The sequence below is a fragment of the Watersipora subatra genome, chromosome 1 (genome assembly GCF_963576615.1).
Source record: "Watersipora subatra chromosome 1, tzWatSuba1.1, whole genome shotgun sequence".
In the NCBI taxonomy this organism is placed as follows: domain Eukaryota; kingdom Metazoa; phylum Bryozoa; class Gymnolaemata; order Cheilostomatida; family Watersiporidae; genus Watersipora; species Watersipora subatra.
The window spans coordinates 24,041,991-24,058,398 of NC_088708.1; the positions used below are offsets into that span (position 1 = coordinate 24,041,991).

General features: G+C 36.2%; 2 protein-coding genes across 2 annotated transcripts in view; one reads left to right on the top strand and one right to left on the bottom strand.

The window, feature by feature from the left end:
* Positions 1-11,265, top strand: part of LOC137394612 (acyl-coenzyme A synthetase ACSM3, mitochondrial-like) — a 36,598-nt gene extending 25,333 nt beyond the window's left edge. The window contains exons 5-16 of the mRNA XM_068081354.1: positions 634-752; positions 1,125-1,174; positions 1,642-1,699; positions 2,398-2,519; positions 3,464-3,620; positions 5,465-5,593; positions 5,682-5,756; positions 5,860-5,940; positions 7,303-7,404; positions 8,773-9,000; positions 10,143-10,262; positions 10,459-11,265. Of these exons, the coding sequence (XP_067937455.1) occupies positions 634-752; positions 1,125-1,174; positions 1,642-1,699; positions 2,398-2,519; positions 3,464-3,620; positions 5,465-5,593; positions 5,682-5,756; positions 5,860-5,940; positions 7,303-7,404; positions 8,773-9,000; positions 10,143-10,262; positions 10,459-10,551 (1,334 nt within the window). The 3' untranslated portion in view covers positions 10,552-11,265. The remainder of the gene's footprint in view (positions 1-633; positions 753-1,124; positions 1,175-1,641; positions 1,700-2,397; positions 2,520-3,463; positions 3,621-5,464; positions 5,594-5,681; positions 5,757-5,859; positions 5,941-7,302; positions 7,405-8,772; positions 9,001-10,142; positions 10,263-10,458) is intronic.
* Positions 11,266-13,561: 2,296 nt separating this feature from the next.
* On the bottom strand, positions 13,562-16,351 carry LOC137385417 (uncharacterized). Its single transcript, XM_068071874.1, has 6 exons — positions 16,343-16,351; positions 15,983-16,098; positions 15,614-15,801; positions 14,637-14,826; positions 13,878-14,050; positions 13,562-13,728 (listed from the first exon to the last, which is right to left on the bottom strand). The coding sequence occupies exons 1-6, from the start codon at positions 16,349-16,351 to the stop codon at positions 13,706-13,708; spliced, it is 699 nt and encodes a 232-aa protein (XP_067927975.1). The 3' UTR covers positions 13,562-13,705.
* Positions 16,352-16,408: the final 57 nt, after the last annotated feature.

The window sequence follows — 16,408 nt, forward strand, 5'->3', positions numbered from 1 at the left end:
ATTGAGATGCCATTTGGAGATACGGAATAATGCATGTATGAGCTAAAGTAATTAAGGCTTTGCTTAAAAAGTATTGTTTTTTATAATTATAAAATGCCATACCTCGTTTAAATAATATGCGCGCAGTATTTATTGCACTCTCTGTCCGCCCTCTGTCCTACTTTCTGTGTTTCGCTATATCAATTTCTTTAATAGACTGTAAATGGTGCTCCCAGATTTTTAGGCATTTCCTGAGTCCAGGCCGTATTGAAAGGCAACAATAAAAGAGTATCAAACCATCTGCCGGCTTAAAAAAGTTCACGTTAAGGTATAGTAAAGTGAAACTTTCAAACAAATATTAGAAAATTTAAATATAACTTGTGTCAATTAGATTTGGTATTCAAAATTGAAGATTTGGTGAAAATAGGCAGCTATCTTCTCTTGTTCTCCAATCAATTATGCATATACTTGTAGGTATTTAGCATGTTGTCCCTGACTCATGAAAAGAACTGACAAAACCAGTGAACATTTGGTCTCTTGAAAACTTCTATGAGACTATTTAAAGCATCCTTATAACAGTAATTTTATATGTGGGATTATAATATTGAGGCTAAAAATTGCTTCTTTTTGAGTTATCTTCGCTCTGACTTACAGGAGTTGTCTTCTGCCCTGGTACCACTCTTCTCACTGCCAAGGATGTTGCATGGAGACTAGAGGCAGCTGCTGTAGACGCAGTCATTGTTACTGATGGAGATGTGCATAAAATAGAAGAGGTTATGTTTGCTAGTTTTGATAGCTCATTACATAGGCTGAGTTCATTAGACTGGATTGGTTGGTAGGGGAACTTGGCTTTGTCCATGTGTGCAATTGTGTCAATTCTAATACATTGGTTTCTAATATCATGCAATAAATAGTATGTGAACTAGTAGATACTTTTGCATAATGGAATACTAGTGAACTTTTTTGTTGCTGCAGTTTAAATATTGATGTATCTCACATAAGCATGCAAAGTCCTACGTCCTTAACTGATATTTAGAAACAGATGCTGATTGCGAGGGATAGCAAGTAAATGCTGGATATTGACACATGGATTTTCTAAAAAGGCTTTGTGCTTTAATAATTAACGCAATTGCATATTCTTACAGATATCTGCAAGTTTCCCACAATTAAAGAAGATATGCGTGGCCAGGACATGGTTTGTAATAATCCTCTAATATAATCATAGTTTGATATTAAATTAGTAGGAAGTCAATTTTGTAATGAGTACACTCTGGTGTCTGGTGGCAAAACCCACATGAGCACAGTAATGCCAATTAATTCTCTAAGTGAGCTTTTTATCCATAGTAGTACGCTGGCAGTTCGGCACGCCGTTACATATCGTCCTGTGTAATAACTATGGGCACAATTTTCCTACACTGCCACAAGGTAGTCGAGTGGTGCAGTTGATAGTGTGCCTGGCTGCAAAGCCGAATGTCCAAGTTTGATTCCCGTGTGATGCATTATTTTTTCCTAATCTCTAAGCGTTGCCTTGGACAGATGGACATGACTCTCATTATAGTAAAGCTTTTGCTTCTTTAACCAAAGAGTTTTAAAGAGTCACTTATGATGGTTTGTAGCAGTAAGCAAGCCGGTTTTATGCCACTGGTACACTCATCTTTGCAGCCCACAAGGGTGGTACAAGTTAGATGACCTTCTCTCTAAAGGCAGCGCTGACCATACAGTGAGTTACTTCATCCTACCTTTTAGTGCTGTATGTCAGGCTGTCTTGTATTACATGTTCCTGCATTATGTCAAACCTGCAGTTAGTTTATTTCGTAAGGATTTGTCTTCTCTTGTCAACTCAGAATTTTCTCTATGAACAATTGTAACGAATGTCTTACATGTACTTGCCCTAATCTAAGCTCGTGTTGCTTAGATTAGGGCAATTATCCTTTGTTTGCTTAAAATTATGCTAGAAGCAGCTGCGAACTTGCATCATATATGTGTGAGGACCACTAATAATACGAAAGTGTTTTTAATGTAAAAGTTTAATATAAAATATACTAAAATAATTATATAGTAAGCCTAGGATAGATATATACTAACAATATATACAATATATTATATATAAATATAATATAATATATTATATACAAGATAATATATTAATGTATATATATTATATTGTATATAATACAATAATGTATTTTATTGTATATAATACAATAATGTATTATATACAGTATAATACGTTGTATTGTAATGTAATAATTTTATTGTAGCAATAATGTATTATATACAATATAATACATATTGCTTCATATATGTAAAATAGGTAATAGAAAAGAACTTCTATTTGATTTTCTATCGATATCATCTCTAGATGTCAATGTTGGTAAAGTCTAACTGGTTAGAATATCATGCAGCCACTTGTTGCAGTGTGTCAACACTTACTCCAGCGAGATGATGAACTTGTTTTTTACAAGTGGCACTACTGGAGCACCCAAGATGGCTCAGCACACCCATGCTAGCTACGGTCTCGGACATATTATAACCGGCAGGTATATGTTAGGATATTTTTATGTATTCTAGTGGAAACAGGCATTTAGTACTGACTATGTGATCGATCCAAAAGGTTTCATCGTAGACAAACCATGTTAGTCTACAGCTGTACTCTTACAGTGTATGACAAAAAATTAACAGTAATGTCGATGTTTGGTTGTGCATACCTCTCTTGTCCACGCACAGAGTTATGCAGTCTAATTTCAATAATTTGAGCCAAAATTTTAAACAAAAATGGCCACCCATTTTGTTACCTAATCACAATAGTGAAACAGTTGCAATAAAGAAACATTTCTTTCACAAGTTGATTATAACAGTTTTGCATAAGTAGACTAGAGGAATGAGAGTAAATAAGGGTAAATAAGAATAAGAAAACCATAAATGCCAAATTCTTGAGGCTCTTCCCTGAAATTGAAGATTCGCTAAATATCTAATTATATTTATAGAGTCTAATCACTCTTTGTTCTTTAGTACAATTAGTAATACAGTTTGTTGCAGTTGATGACACTTGCTGCTGCATAAATTGTTGCTGAAATAAATATTCTCTTCTACTAGTATTCCAATACAATATCATTGATACGGTGAATTGTTTTACTTACGTTTATCAGGTTGAACTGACACTAGTCACGCCCAACTCCCCTAACTAGTTTCCTCACATATATTGTTCGGCTTATATTCATCTCATTAGTTCAGTTAAGTGACCACCTTATAAGCATTGTTGAAGTTGTCCATTCATCTTCTTTCCGTCAAGTGAGCGCTATAACAATACTTTAAAATTATGCACTGTTTTTAATTGACCAATAAGAACTCCTGCATGTTTTTTCTCCATGGGCTCTCAAAGAGTTGGTTTGATTTATATATATAACATATATATAAATATATATGTTGTATATATTATATATATATATAAAATCACATATATAAAATATTCAAATTCTTCTAGATATTGGTTAAACTTAGTTGAAGGAGATGTGGTCTGGAGCAACAATGACACTGGCTGGGCCAAGACTGCTTTTAGCAACACATTTGGACCTTGGTCTATGGGAGCAACTGTGTTCACTCAACATACAGCCAAGTTTGACCCTTCAATTACTCTCAAGGTCATCAATTACTTGCTAGACGACTTATTTGCGTGCTTTCTATAGTCTTGAACGTCAGCATGGCCAGGATGACACAGATCCTACCCGCCTGCCTGTGTATGAATCTTTTAACTTTTAGATAAGTGAATGTTGGTTTAAACAACTTCTTTTAGTTATGAGATGTATAAAACTGTTCTGAATATTATATACAGTAGACACTCCTATATTGTAAACCTTTTATGTAAATTTTTTGCATCATATTACATAAGAAATTCCATATAACGTATCTATATACAAGCTCTCAAAATCGATTTGTGTATCTTAGTGTTCTATAGTTAGCCTTAAAGTATCGTCTCTCTTGCTGCACTGTGAATCAAATCTTTTATCCTAATAGCTAACCCCGGCTGTGGACAGACGAACAGACAGACAACCGTTTGTTGCAGTAAATGTATATTTTTCTTTCACTTCATTTTAGACATACACAACATTTTTTCTTTTTTATTTACACTGTAGACTTTGCTGGGAAAAAAAGTTAAAAAATTGATTTAAATTGACATTAAAGGTGTGCATTACTCTTAAAGTCAATTGTCGTAATCATGGACCCTAAACCAAATGATTGTCATAACAAAAAGAAAAAAATTTTCAGAACAAACTAATAATACCACGGTTACTGTGCAATCATTAAATTATAAAATATCATGTTTAGTTTCCTTTCATTTTGAAGGGTCAAAAAGGTGAGTTTGGGAAAATCTTCAAACAGATTAGGCAATTTATATGTATTTTATGATTCGCATAACATAAAATTTCTATTACGTAAATTTTCATGAAACATTAACTACGTCAAAGGTCATTTACTATATTGTATTAGAATAGTCTGCACTTTTTCTTGAAGTCTATTAACGTATCATACATCTCTAGTTAAAGGTTATTATCTGAGCATAAGTCCAATCTGTAGACCAACTCCCTGGTCAGAAAGTCAAAAAAGGTTATCATTATATCCCTAGATTTGTCTGAGTTGCTTGTTACTTTTCATGCTTGAGATAGTCATAACTCATAACGATGTTTTGCACTTGGTGCAGTGCGTAAGACAAATTGTTCTCTCTTGTTATTACAGACAGCATATGAAGTGAAAAGTTTCTAAGATTATTCTAAACTATTGTCAATGCAGCTAATAAAGATATGAATGTATCGGTGCTTGATAGAGGTGGCGGTAATCTGAGTATGCTGGTGTGCGATATAATATGTAATGTATATATATATAATATATAATGTAATATGGTCATCAACACCTGTAGGTCTAGTATAACATTGAAAGCCGCACAAGTAAAAGTTGGCTAAAACAATTTGAGAATGAAGTGGTTAGTTCTCGAGAAGATTAGCATTAGGCCCGGCGATGCTTGACATTTCTTTGATTTCTGATCAGATAGCCCGTCTGTTGGTATTTAAGAGTTTGGTTCTTGGAACCAGAGTTTTTAAGCTGAATATGTTTAGCCACCTGATGGAAGGTGGGGAGCATATTCGTGTGAAGTTTGGATACAATCGGCCAAAAACTATGGAAACGCATAGCATTTATGTGGACTAACAGACAGACACACAATGACAAGTGGGATCTATTAATATAGATGAGCATTTAGACCTGTACCCCTAGCATTGCTCATACTCTCTTACACCTAGCATTGCTCATACTCTCTTACACCTAGCATTGCTCATACTCTCTTACACCTAGCATTGCTCATACTCTCTTACACCTAGCATTGCTCATACTCTCTTACACCTAGCATTGCTCATACTCTCCTCTCTAGACATCAGACTTAAGCTCACGTGTTGAGTGCGCTGCCTGATAATAGAAGTATAACCTTTTGCAGGTGCTGTCTGACTATCCTATAACTACTCTGTGCGCACCTCCAACCGGCTACAGACTACTTGTGCAAGAAAACATCCAAGACTTCAAGTTGAAAGCTTTGAGTCACTCAGTCAGTGCCGGTGAGCCTCTGGTAGGTATTGTTGTTACACCATCATCCCCTGTCTTTGTCTTCAATGATGACTGCGCCAACTACCATAACTTTATTGTTCTGTGGGTAGAATCCAGAAGTATTGGATAAGTGGAAAGCCATGACTGAACTCACTATCATGGAAGGATACGGTCAAACAGAGACTGTGAGTAGCGTTTGTTTTTTGCTACCATTACTTGTTATGGCTCTCGGACCGAGCTAGCTCTAGGACTCGAGCTAGCTTTATTTTGAACTTTGGTTGATTGTAGGTGCTGGTATGTGGCAACTTTAAATGCCTTCCGGTCAAACTAGGCTCTATGGGAAAGGCATCTCCAGGTTTTGATTTGAAGGTACGTGCCCTAGCAGGTTTTATCTCCAAAACTGCAAACATATTATAGAACAGAAAGCAGGTGTAAAATGGTGATCATACTGGTCAGTGTTTAAGTACATCGATATTCGACAATTGACATCATGATGGTATGTTAGTGCCTACACAGGTTGTTTATGCATGTCTGTGTTTTCTTCATAATATTTCATTCGCACTTTCTATTTCAAATAATACCCACACTGGCTGAATATTGACCAATGATACTACACCTTCAAGCAAGAATGCCCACACTGGCTGTATATCAGCCAATGATATCACACATTCATAGCTATTTTAATTACCCTTTTCTACTTTATCAGCCATGAAAATAGTTATCGTACTAGGGGACTTGTTTCCAGTTGCTACCAGAGCTCACAAAAAATAACGAGTGATGCAGCACTCCAAACATTCTTCGACATACTGGAACTAGTACATGTATATTAGATGCCTGTTCAAAACTGATCATATCTCGCAATGTATTAATTATGGATTCCTCAAGTGAGTTTCATCTCTACCATTGCATGAGTGGGCACATGATATGCATAAAACGTTACATAAAGGGTCAGCCATATTTAACACTAGTACTATGATGAGATTTTCATCTTCTTGTGTAATGTGGTGGTAGTCGGTTAGCCAAGTATATTGTAGCACACCCTGGCTATACAACACTTGACAATTGAATGAGTGCAGATGAAATAAACATGAGTCAGACTAGACAAGGTCACTAACTAGAGCTAATACAATAATGTATGTAATGTAATGTACATGAACACCTACATAGAAAAAGAAAGCAAGACAGAGTAAACAATTTTAACTGATTATATAAACAAATAGTACATGCATATAAAATGTGGTTGTGTTTATGTGTACTGTAAAACCTCCTATTGAATGCCACCTCCATTTGACCACCACTATAGGGAAAGGGTTGAAAAATAGAGCATCATAGCGTTCAAATAGAGATTTTGCGGTATATGTAAGTCCATACTTTTATAAACAAGGAGATGCTCGCACAACTTATAACAGGCACTGTTGCTGCTGCCGATGTTGCTGTGTTTACTGTTTAGTGTCAGAATATTCCTCCTTATCTCTGGAATAGATATTGTTTGCTGCCCAGTCTTTTGCATTGGCTTATCTGCAGCGATACCACTGCTTGTCTGTAAAGGTGTAAGTTGGAACTGTGATGAAGACCTGGAGGAACCAGTCTTCCTGTCAATTTTACTCTAGTAGTCTCTTCATGCAGTCATAATTCTGTTGGACGCTAACAAACTGTTTGTTGTCTGTATGAAGTTTTAGTCAGCTACATGTATCTCTGCATAAGACCACTGGTGTTGCTTTTCTTGAACAGATAGTGAACAAGGAAGGTGTGGAGATGGAGCCACATAAAGAAGGAGAACTAGCGATCTCGGTTGCTCCCAAAAGACCTGTTGGCCTTTTTCCAGGATACTTGGTAAGCAAACCCTAAACCTGTCATGAAATAAATGAATATATGTACACATTTCTACAAACTAACTTTCAAAAATCGAGCATACCGTTTTTTAAACCATAAGTAATGAGATTGTTGTGATTATTTATATTCGGTACTTTGGTGTGGATGAGTGTTTGATCTACTGTCTGTCACTGTCAGTGGCTAGCATGTGCTCGTCTAATGTGAATGGCGACTGACAAGGGGCTTTCTCATATGTTAATATTAACTTAGTTAATATTAACTTAGTTAATATTAAACGTAATTAATAACTATGTAGTTAACGTAACTAATATTAACGAAAGTTACTTGACACAAGGTTATGATTGGACCGTACAGGCTACAACGATGCTAAATCTTGTCGGTCTAGCAGAAAGACCAGTAATTAAATTAAACATCTTTGTAAAAGAAGACACTATTTTAGCTGATCATATATATAACACCTGCGTGTCGATTCTGGTTGTTATGGTGATAAAAATTCTCTTTTCAATGTATGATCTGACCACCATCTACACATCTATATTCTTCTCAGTGATAGTGTCTGATGCATTTGTATGAGCTCTTGTTAACAGCTTTACTCTCGACTAGAAACTCTGTCTCTCTTTTGTAAGCGTGTTAATAATCCTGTACATAGAATGTATTTTATGAAGTTATGAACCAAAAACATCAATGAGCAACGAAATGGCAACTTTACCAAATTCTTTGCCCACTCATTGATGACCCATACAAAAGTCAGTGGTGACTTAATGGTGACTCGGCCGCGAGTCGGTGGTGACTTTTTGATGGCTCATTACTGGTCGCAGTTTGATGGCTCATTACTGGTCGCAGTTTGATGGCTCACTACTGGTCGCAGTTTGATGGCTCATTACTGGTCGCAGTTTGATGGCTCACTACTGGTCGCAGTTTGATGGCTCATTACTGGTCGCAGTTTGATGGCTCATTACTGGTCGCAGTTTGATGGCTCATTACTGGTCGCAGTTTGATGGCTCATTACTGGTCGCAGTTGATGGCTCATTACTGGTCGCAGTTTGATAGCTCACTACTGGTCGCAGTTTGATAGCTCATTACCGGTCGCAGTTTGATGGCTCATTACTGGTCGCAGTTGATGGCTCATTACTGGTCGCAGTTTGATGGCTCATTACTGGTCGCAGTTTGATGGCTTATTACCGGTCGCAGTTTGATGGCTCATTACCGGTCGCAGTTTGATAGCTCATTACTGGTCGCAGTTTTCCTAACCTTAAAATTTAGCAGCTAGTAAACCCGATATTTGTAGAAATTTTAGACTCAACAGCTGATAGAGAATCTGACGAACGCATTTATTATGTTTTAAGCTATTTACCGAATATTTTATAGAATGATGAGGATAAAACTAACAGTGTGTTTGTCAATGGGTTTTATTTGACTGGAGACCGAGCGTTTATGGATGAGGAAGGCTATTTTTGGTTTGTGGGACGCTCCGATGATGTGATAATATCAGCTGGCTACAGAATTGGGCCATTTGAGGTGGAGAGTGCTTTGCTGGAACATCCTGCCGTGCTGGAATCCGCGGTTGTAGCCAGTCCTGATTCTGTCAGAGGTCAGGTAAGAACCAACAGAGACCAAGTTTAATTGTATCTTACCAGAATGTTCGATTGATAGTAATTATGTATTATATCCGTGGTGCATATCTCTGGTGCTCTATCTCATATCAATGTATGCAGTGTTCAACTAATTTAAACATATTTACTATAATAAGAGAGATATTTACTATAATAAGAGTAGTGTCGTCCTTCAGTCTGTCTGAAGCCATAGATAAATGTTGGAAAAAAGATTGCTTCACACAGGATTTGAAAACAGACATTCGGCTTAGCAGTCAGGCGCACTAACATCCGCGCTACTCGTCTGCTTTGCTGCACCTTTCAAGAATTGTACTCATAGTTATTACACCTGATGATCTCTCACGACGCTGGACTGCCAGGGTACTAGTCATTGTAAAGGTTGTTATTGATTAGTGTAAAATTACATACGTGGATATGCGTGTCACATAGTTGACAACATCTGCTGTACTGTAAAACTATATCACTGTGATGATGTTATTAGTGCCACAATACCTTGGTATGAGCAGAAAAAATGAGTTCGTATGCTTTTGGTTGAGGAGCTCATACACTCTGCCATTACATACAGGAATCCTTGAGTTACCATGGTCCCGATTTACGCTGTTTTGAGGTTACGAGCGCGCCCATAAAAATATAACACATGACAGTAAGCATAGTTTCACCTTAAATCATTTGCAATGTAAGCGATGTTAACAGTTGTGAACTAGTTTGCAGCGTTCAGCAAATGAATATGCTTTTTTGTACTTGTATCACAAAGTTTCATTTGTGTAGCTCTGCTTCACTGATCCGTCATTTTGGTTGTGTACTGCATCTTATTAAAATTTACTTCATTTTATATGGTAGGGAATTGTGTTCTCTTTTTTATATGAAATACTTTTTTATATTATCTGTTAAATTTTATTATAACATGGTAGTTTACAGTACATTAGTTATGGTAATTTATTTATGGTTTGACTTATACTGAAATTCGGGTTATACCACATCTTCAAAACAAATTACTCTCAGAAGTTGAGAACACCGTACATCGTTTTTACCATTTATGCAGATCAAACCATTACTAATGCCATTTAGGTAGCTCATTTTTTGTGTGTAAAAACTGCAGTAACTAATGCTTGTCTTCTTCTGTAGGTGGTGAAGGCCTATGTTATACTCACGCAGTCAGCTAAGCAGCATGACAAGGATGTCTTGACTAGAGAACTTCAGAACCATGTCAAATCTGTCACAGCTCCATATAAATATCCCCGTCAGGTATATAAGCCCCCAAGATCATTCGCTGACACCAACTGTATACACTCTCCTATTAAGTTCTACTTCATATACTTCATATACTTCATATTGCCCTATTTGCTTTTAATATCATGGCAATCATTAAACTAAAACACTAAGTGCCAGCGAATTAACAACTGCAGGAAAGTGCAACATAGCTATTGTCTCCTTGTTTCAGATTGAGTTTACCGAACAACTTCCAAAAACTGTTTCTGGAAAAATCCGGAGAGTTGAGCTGAGAGAGCGAGAGATCAACAGAGGTCAAACTTGAATGAAGGCATTTTTGTGACTGACTTTTACCGAGCCTGAGCCAGTATCATACTATACTTACAATCTTTTACTGTGTCATTGTACCACGTTTTGGTTAGCGACGTAATTGGACATCATTGCAACAACTGATGGTTAGTTAAAATGGGTGCCTATCAATTCAATTTCCATGAAGAATTCTAAGTAGGCCTACTTAGTTTTAAGCATTTTTTAAAAAACATCGCTATTTTTACACATTACCTCATCGATTTTATAGGTTACAAAACTGGACAGTTTACTATTAGGTTTCGGTGATTTATTGTCACTATCAATTTTTGTATATATTATTATATATTATTATATCAATTGCAAATATATATATATATATTTATATATATATATATATTATTATATATTATTATGTCAATTGCAAATATTTGGATATTTGCAATTGACAGGTATTTTAATTCTACATAGGGACAAAGGAGGTATACACATATGACATTACGTCTCTGCTCTACTCAGCGTGATGTGTTATTATAGATTGTGAACGCACAAAGTGCTGGATTTACTGGTATTTCGTGAATGCTTTGGACCATTATTGGAAAGTTCCAGAGATAACAAATGCAGTTTTCCTGTAGCATCTTGTGTGCCTGAACCTTCCATTTTGCATTACAGGACTAACATGATGGATGGAGAAAGTTTTCAGGGTTATGATTCATATACCTAACTAGATGAATGCCCGGCATTGCACGGTAATAAAAATTCATTTGGTAAAGAAAATTAGCCAATTAAAAATAAATTTTCTATGCAAGTTTTGCATAGAAAATTTATTTTTAATTGGCTAATTTTCTTTACCAAATGAATTTGTGTAACTTCAGCTAGTAACTTAAGCTAGTAACTTAAGCTAGTAACTTAAGCTAGTAACTTAAGCTAGTAACTTAAGCTGGTAACTTAAGCTGGTAACTTAAGCTAGTAACTTAAGCTAGTAACTTAAGCTAATAACTTAAGCTAGTAACTTAAGCTAGTAACTTAAACTGGTAACCTAAGCTAGTAACTTAAGCTAGTAACTTAAGCTAGTAACTTAAGCTAGTAACTTAAGCTAGTAACTTAAGCTAGTGTAAGTCTTTACTACAATAAGAGCTGTGTATGCCTCTCTGAAGCCAGCGTTAGGAAAAAGATTGCATCATGATCTCTCATGCAATCATTATCTTCAAGCGTGCTAGCTGCAGCATGCTATCTTAACCAATCGACATTGAAGATTGGCAGTTGTAATAAGTATGATGTGCACAATTATTCTATAGTATGGTCAGCTGGATGCATAGTGTAATGAATACTAGGCATGTCTGCAGAACTGGAGGTTGTGAGTTAAAGTACAGTGCGAAGCGGGTCAACTTAATCCTTATAACTGGACACATGAATGACAGACAGACAAACAGACAAACTAACCCTGATAGTTACATATATATAGATAAGCAGGAACGAAATAACTCTTTCAATCTTTTTGGACATTGAATTTCCGCTTATATGCTGCCAATGATATTATTAGAGTACTCAATTCTATTACATGTATAGTAACATCATTGAATCTTAGTAAAGCTTTTCAGGATTTCCGCGGAGAAAAAACTTACTCTAAACAGAAAGTTGTGAAGGTCATCCAATTTTTTTAACTACCATGATATGATATCACATCATATGATATCAGGCGTACGGCTGATAAGCGCATGGTTGCACGTTCCTGAAAGGAACGTGCAGCTGTACACATATTTCAGTTCATTAGCTGTATCCGTACAGACTTCGATAGACACTCGACAATGTATCCATAAACCGGTTTAAATTTTTTAACTCTGTCTAGTTTGACAGATTAGGCTGGACGCTTTAGATGAAAGACAGTATTTTATATACTTTTTTCCTTTTTTAACTTGTCATTCCTTAAAGCATTTAGTTTTGTTCATTTGAACAAAACTAAATGCTGTATAGAATGACAAGTTATGTTACTCGCTTTATGCAGAGTAACAAGACTCCTGTTACTTGCTTTATGCAGAGTAACAAGACTCCTGTTACTTGCTTTATGTAGAGTAACAAGACTCCTGTTACTCTACATAAGCAAGTAACAGGAGTCTTGTTTCTCCTCCTTAAGATCATTACATGTCTTCTTAACTATTTTTACTTTCATGCTTTTTTGACTTTTAAAAAATTCTAAAATAAAAAATACTCAAATTATCATCTTACAGCTATGATTCATGGCTGTAAGATAATAATCCTGTGTGTTAACCTTCTGTATCTGAAGAAGCGGATTCTTGTATGTTTAATTGAACCGACTAGCCTTTTGACACTATTGCTGGTAGCAGAAGTAGCGCAGGTGGCCAAAAGAAGCGAAGATAGCGGAGGGATCTAAAATAAACTGAATCTATTGCCAGTCATTGGTCTGTCTATAGTGGTTATTATTACTTAGGAAATGAGCTGATTGTTTAGTTGACTAGCAGAAGTCAAGAAGTTGAAAGTTAACTGATTATAAAGCTGCGCTAATCAGTGCTAAACTGCTGCCTAGGTTTGTGATAAAGATTTCTCTGTTTCGCCCAACATGAATATTAACCATTGTCTTACTAGAAAATCTTTTACCTTCAAACTGCCCTTACTATTCAAAACATTGCTGCACCAGGCAGCCATCTCAGTCTGTGGGCTCACGGCAAATCTAGGATTTATAACTTGTAACAAAGGGTGAAATACCAATTCCTGACTGGTTGTGTAGACATAAGATCAACCAACCAAATTAATCAACCAGCCAACCTCCCTGATAAGGATAGTGAGACTCTTGCTTTTAGGAATCAACCAGCTGTTGACTTGTACCACTAGTACTAAACACAGCCTTCAGTTGAACTTTTTGGAATGACGATCATCGTGCTGCAACAGAACTGTTGCCACATTTAAGAGCAAGCATACTGTATTGGAAATATTGAAAAATTAACACACGAGGTTGTATAAAAGAAAATAAACAATATTTGCTGCGAAGTTATTAAAGGAATATGAAAATCGTCTTATAAAAATATAGTTACTGCTTATGGTTATGCACAAATATGATAAATAGCGCCAGCGAGCATAATGTTTGCTGCATTTTACATTCGTGGCGTTCTGTGTTACATGTATCTGAACATGTGTCATTATCATCCTGTGGATATCTATTCCCATGCGACGCTGGTGACTACAAATAATAAATAAGCTATATTTAGGGAAAATTTGGTTTTGATTAGTTTGCCACAATTTAGTATTAAAAACTGTATCAGAAATGACAGATGAAAGAAGGATGCTTCGATATGTATACAAATAGGAACACTAAGGCACTGGGCCTACCTGGTGCGTTAACCGGTGTTTCTCTTGCACCGCTCTTTATCTCTCTCTGGCCTCCATATAGGACCACTGTGGTGTTTCTGGTTGTTTTGAGATGCTCAGAACGAGCTTCCTCATCCACTAACTTAGCTGTCTTGGTATACGATAAGGGCTCTGGGGATTGTCCCACTTGTTTCCTTCAGACAGAAAATATTAGTAGTTGGTCATTATTGTTATTTGGAAAGGGGGAGGGAGGAGGAGGAGCATATATCCAAAACAGCATTATATATAAAGCTGTCATATTATAGTTAGTTTGTTAAATGCAACAAGCAATGAGGAAAGTAGGTCGTATTGAGATGATAATCAAAAGTCAGCATAAGGAAACATAGCTTACAGAGAAATAATTTTGTGATACTTTCATATGAAACCACAAACTCGAAAAATCTGCGTCATAGAAAACTTAATGAATATTGGCAGGTTTCCCTCGACGCTGTAAAGCAGTTACGAGTGCCACATTCTATGTTTACTTGTCAGGGTACCCATATTGTACCCATATTGTACCCATATTGTTAGTGTAGAGTATTGTACATGCAGCTTTCTTAAATTTTGACACAAGTTTTAGGATTTGAAGTTAATGCAACAAAGTTATAGCAAAATACTTGAAGCACATTGGCATGTGACATTGCAAGGAGTTAATATCGTTAATATCTGTAAAATAATACTGCCCATAATACAGCTCAAGTATTATTGTTTCATGTTAGATAGATTTTCGTGCTTCTTTACCGTTTTTTGGATTTGATGAGAAACACAATGAGAACAATAATGCCAGTTAAAACCACCAGCCCTGATCCAACTCCAACTAGGATGATGACATTGCTGGTAGCAGCCCTGCCAAGTACAGTGCTAGCCTCAGGGGTGCTCTGCATTGTCGGGGCTACAGTCTGGTACACCGCAATGTTGATGATTGAGGCTCCTAAAACAGATGTGCGATATTTATTACGTTGACTGCTATTTTTAATGGATACTGCATTTGGGAGAGTGTGCTTACAATTCTAGAAAAAGAACTTGGTTATGAAAGTGTGTTTTAAAAATGCATCTCGTAAAGTTATTTTCATTGGTCACTCTCTCATTTACTCTTCTGCATTCACATCTGTCCGGCTTGCTTAGAATAACAAGTTAATTAACAACATCATAAATATAATATATAATAATGGCATTCAATTAACCTTGGCTTAATAAAACTTGTCTAAATACTGTGAGAGGTAAAAACAAAAAAAACAGTGTTTATGGAAAATCTGATTTAAAATAGACATCGATCCATACACAGATTGTAATCATAGTGATTAGCGGTTACAGCAACACCTTAGAAATCCAATGCCTATAAGGAGTTGTCATACTTTCATCATAGTTCCTGATTCTGTACCTCAAGTAGCGAAAACATCTATGTACTGCTTGTGTAGTCTACTGCTCTTTTGTAGAAAGATGGAGCGACTCAGAATCTAATTAACTCTATTTCATATAGGTACACAATTTATAGTCTGTCAATAGTTATAATGATAATAGGAGGCTCTACCTCTGTTTATCTTGTTGCTACAAGAGGCGAGTTTGGCTGACCTGATGTTATATTCACGTGCATCTCCGTGTTTGGTTATTTGTGACTTTGATTTGTTAAATTTTAACTTTTTAAATAGTTTCATAATTTAGTGACACGCAGACTGCAGACTAGAATAATACTTGTGGCAGCCCGCACTGCTACTTACCAAGAGCTGCTGAAATATTAGCAGAGGCATCTTGTAGGATTCGTTTTAGTAGACCGCTTGACAGCACACCACTTCCTGGTACAAGACTGTAAGCAGCCAAGTTCAAATCTCCATTGTTCTCCTGTGGATACCCAGGAAGTCTTGAAAAGTACTCTTTGTAGAATGTTACGCTATCTGTTGACCTTTTTCTGTCAGCAGAATAGAAACAGTTTTTGATGCACTAAATATCAGTGACTAGTTTTAATTGATGACTATTGATGCAAATCAGTCAAAAAATGTTCATTGATGGCATATCTAATATTCTCACAAAAAATTCCCATCGATGGAATGATCAAGCTGTGTAAGACATATATGAGATTTTTCTTTTACCTTCTCCGGGTTAGTTCTGAAGCTACTGCAGTCCATACGCATTCTTCCTTCTGACACAGCTCTGTGCCAGATCGTGCAAGAAGAGTAAAAAGCCTTGTTTCCTTTTCTACAGTATACTACAAAATAATTGACTGACATTTTGATGCTGCAGGAAATGCTGATTGTTGTTTCATCACAGTATGTAAGTATACTAGCTGAATACCCAGCGTAGCATGGGTAATAAAAATCATTTTTGCACAGAAAATTCATTTTTATCTAACATACATTTACCACGCTAGCTTTTAAATCAAGGCGTTTGTTTATTTATACATTTGATTATTTTTATATTTGGCCAATGTGTTTGAGCTGGCTGATGCCTACTTTTGTCATTTCCACATCGCCAAGTGGTAGAAAAATGGCTCATTACACATTTTTTAAGGTGACAGG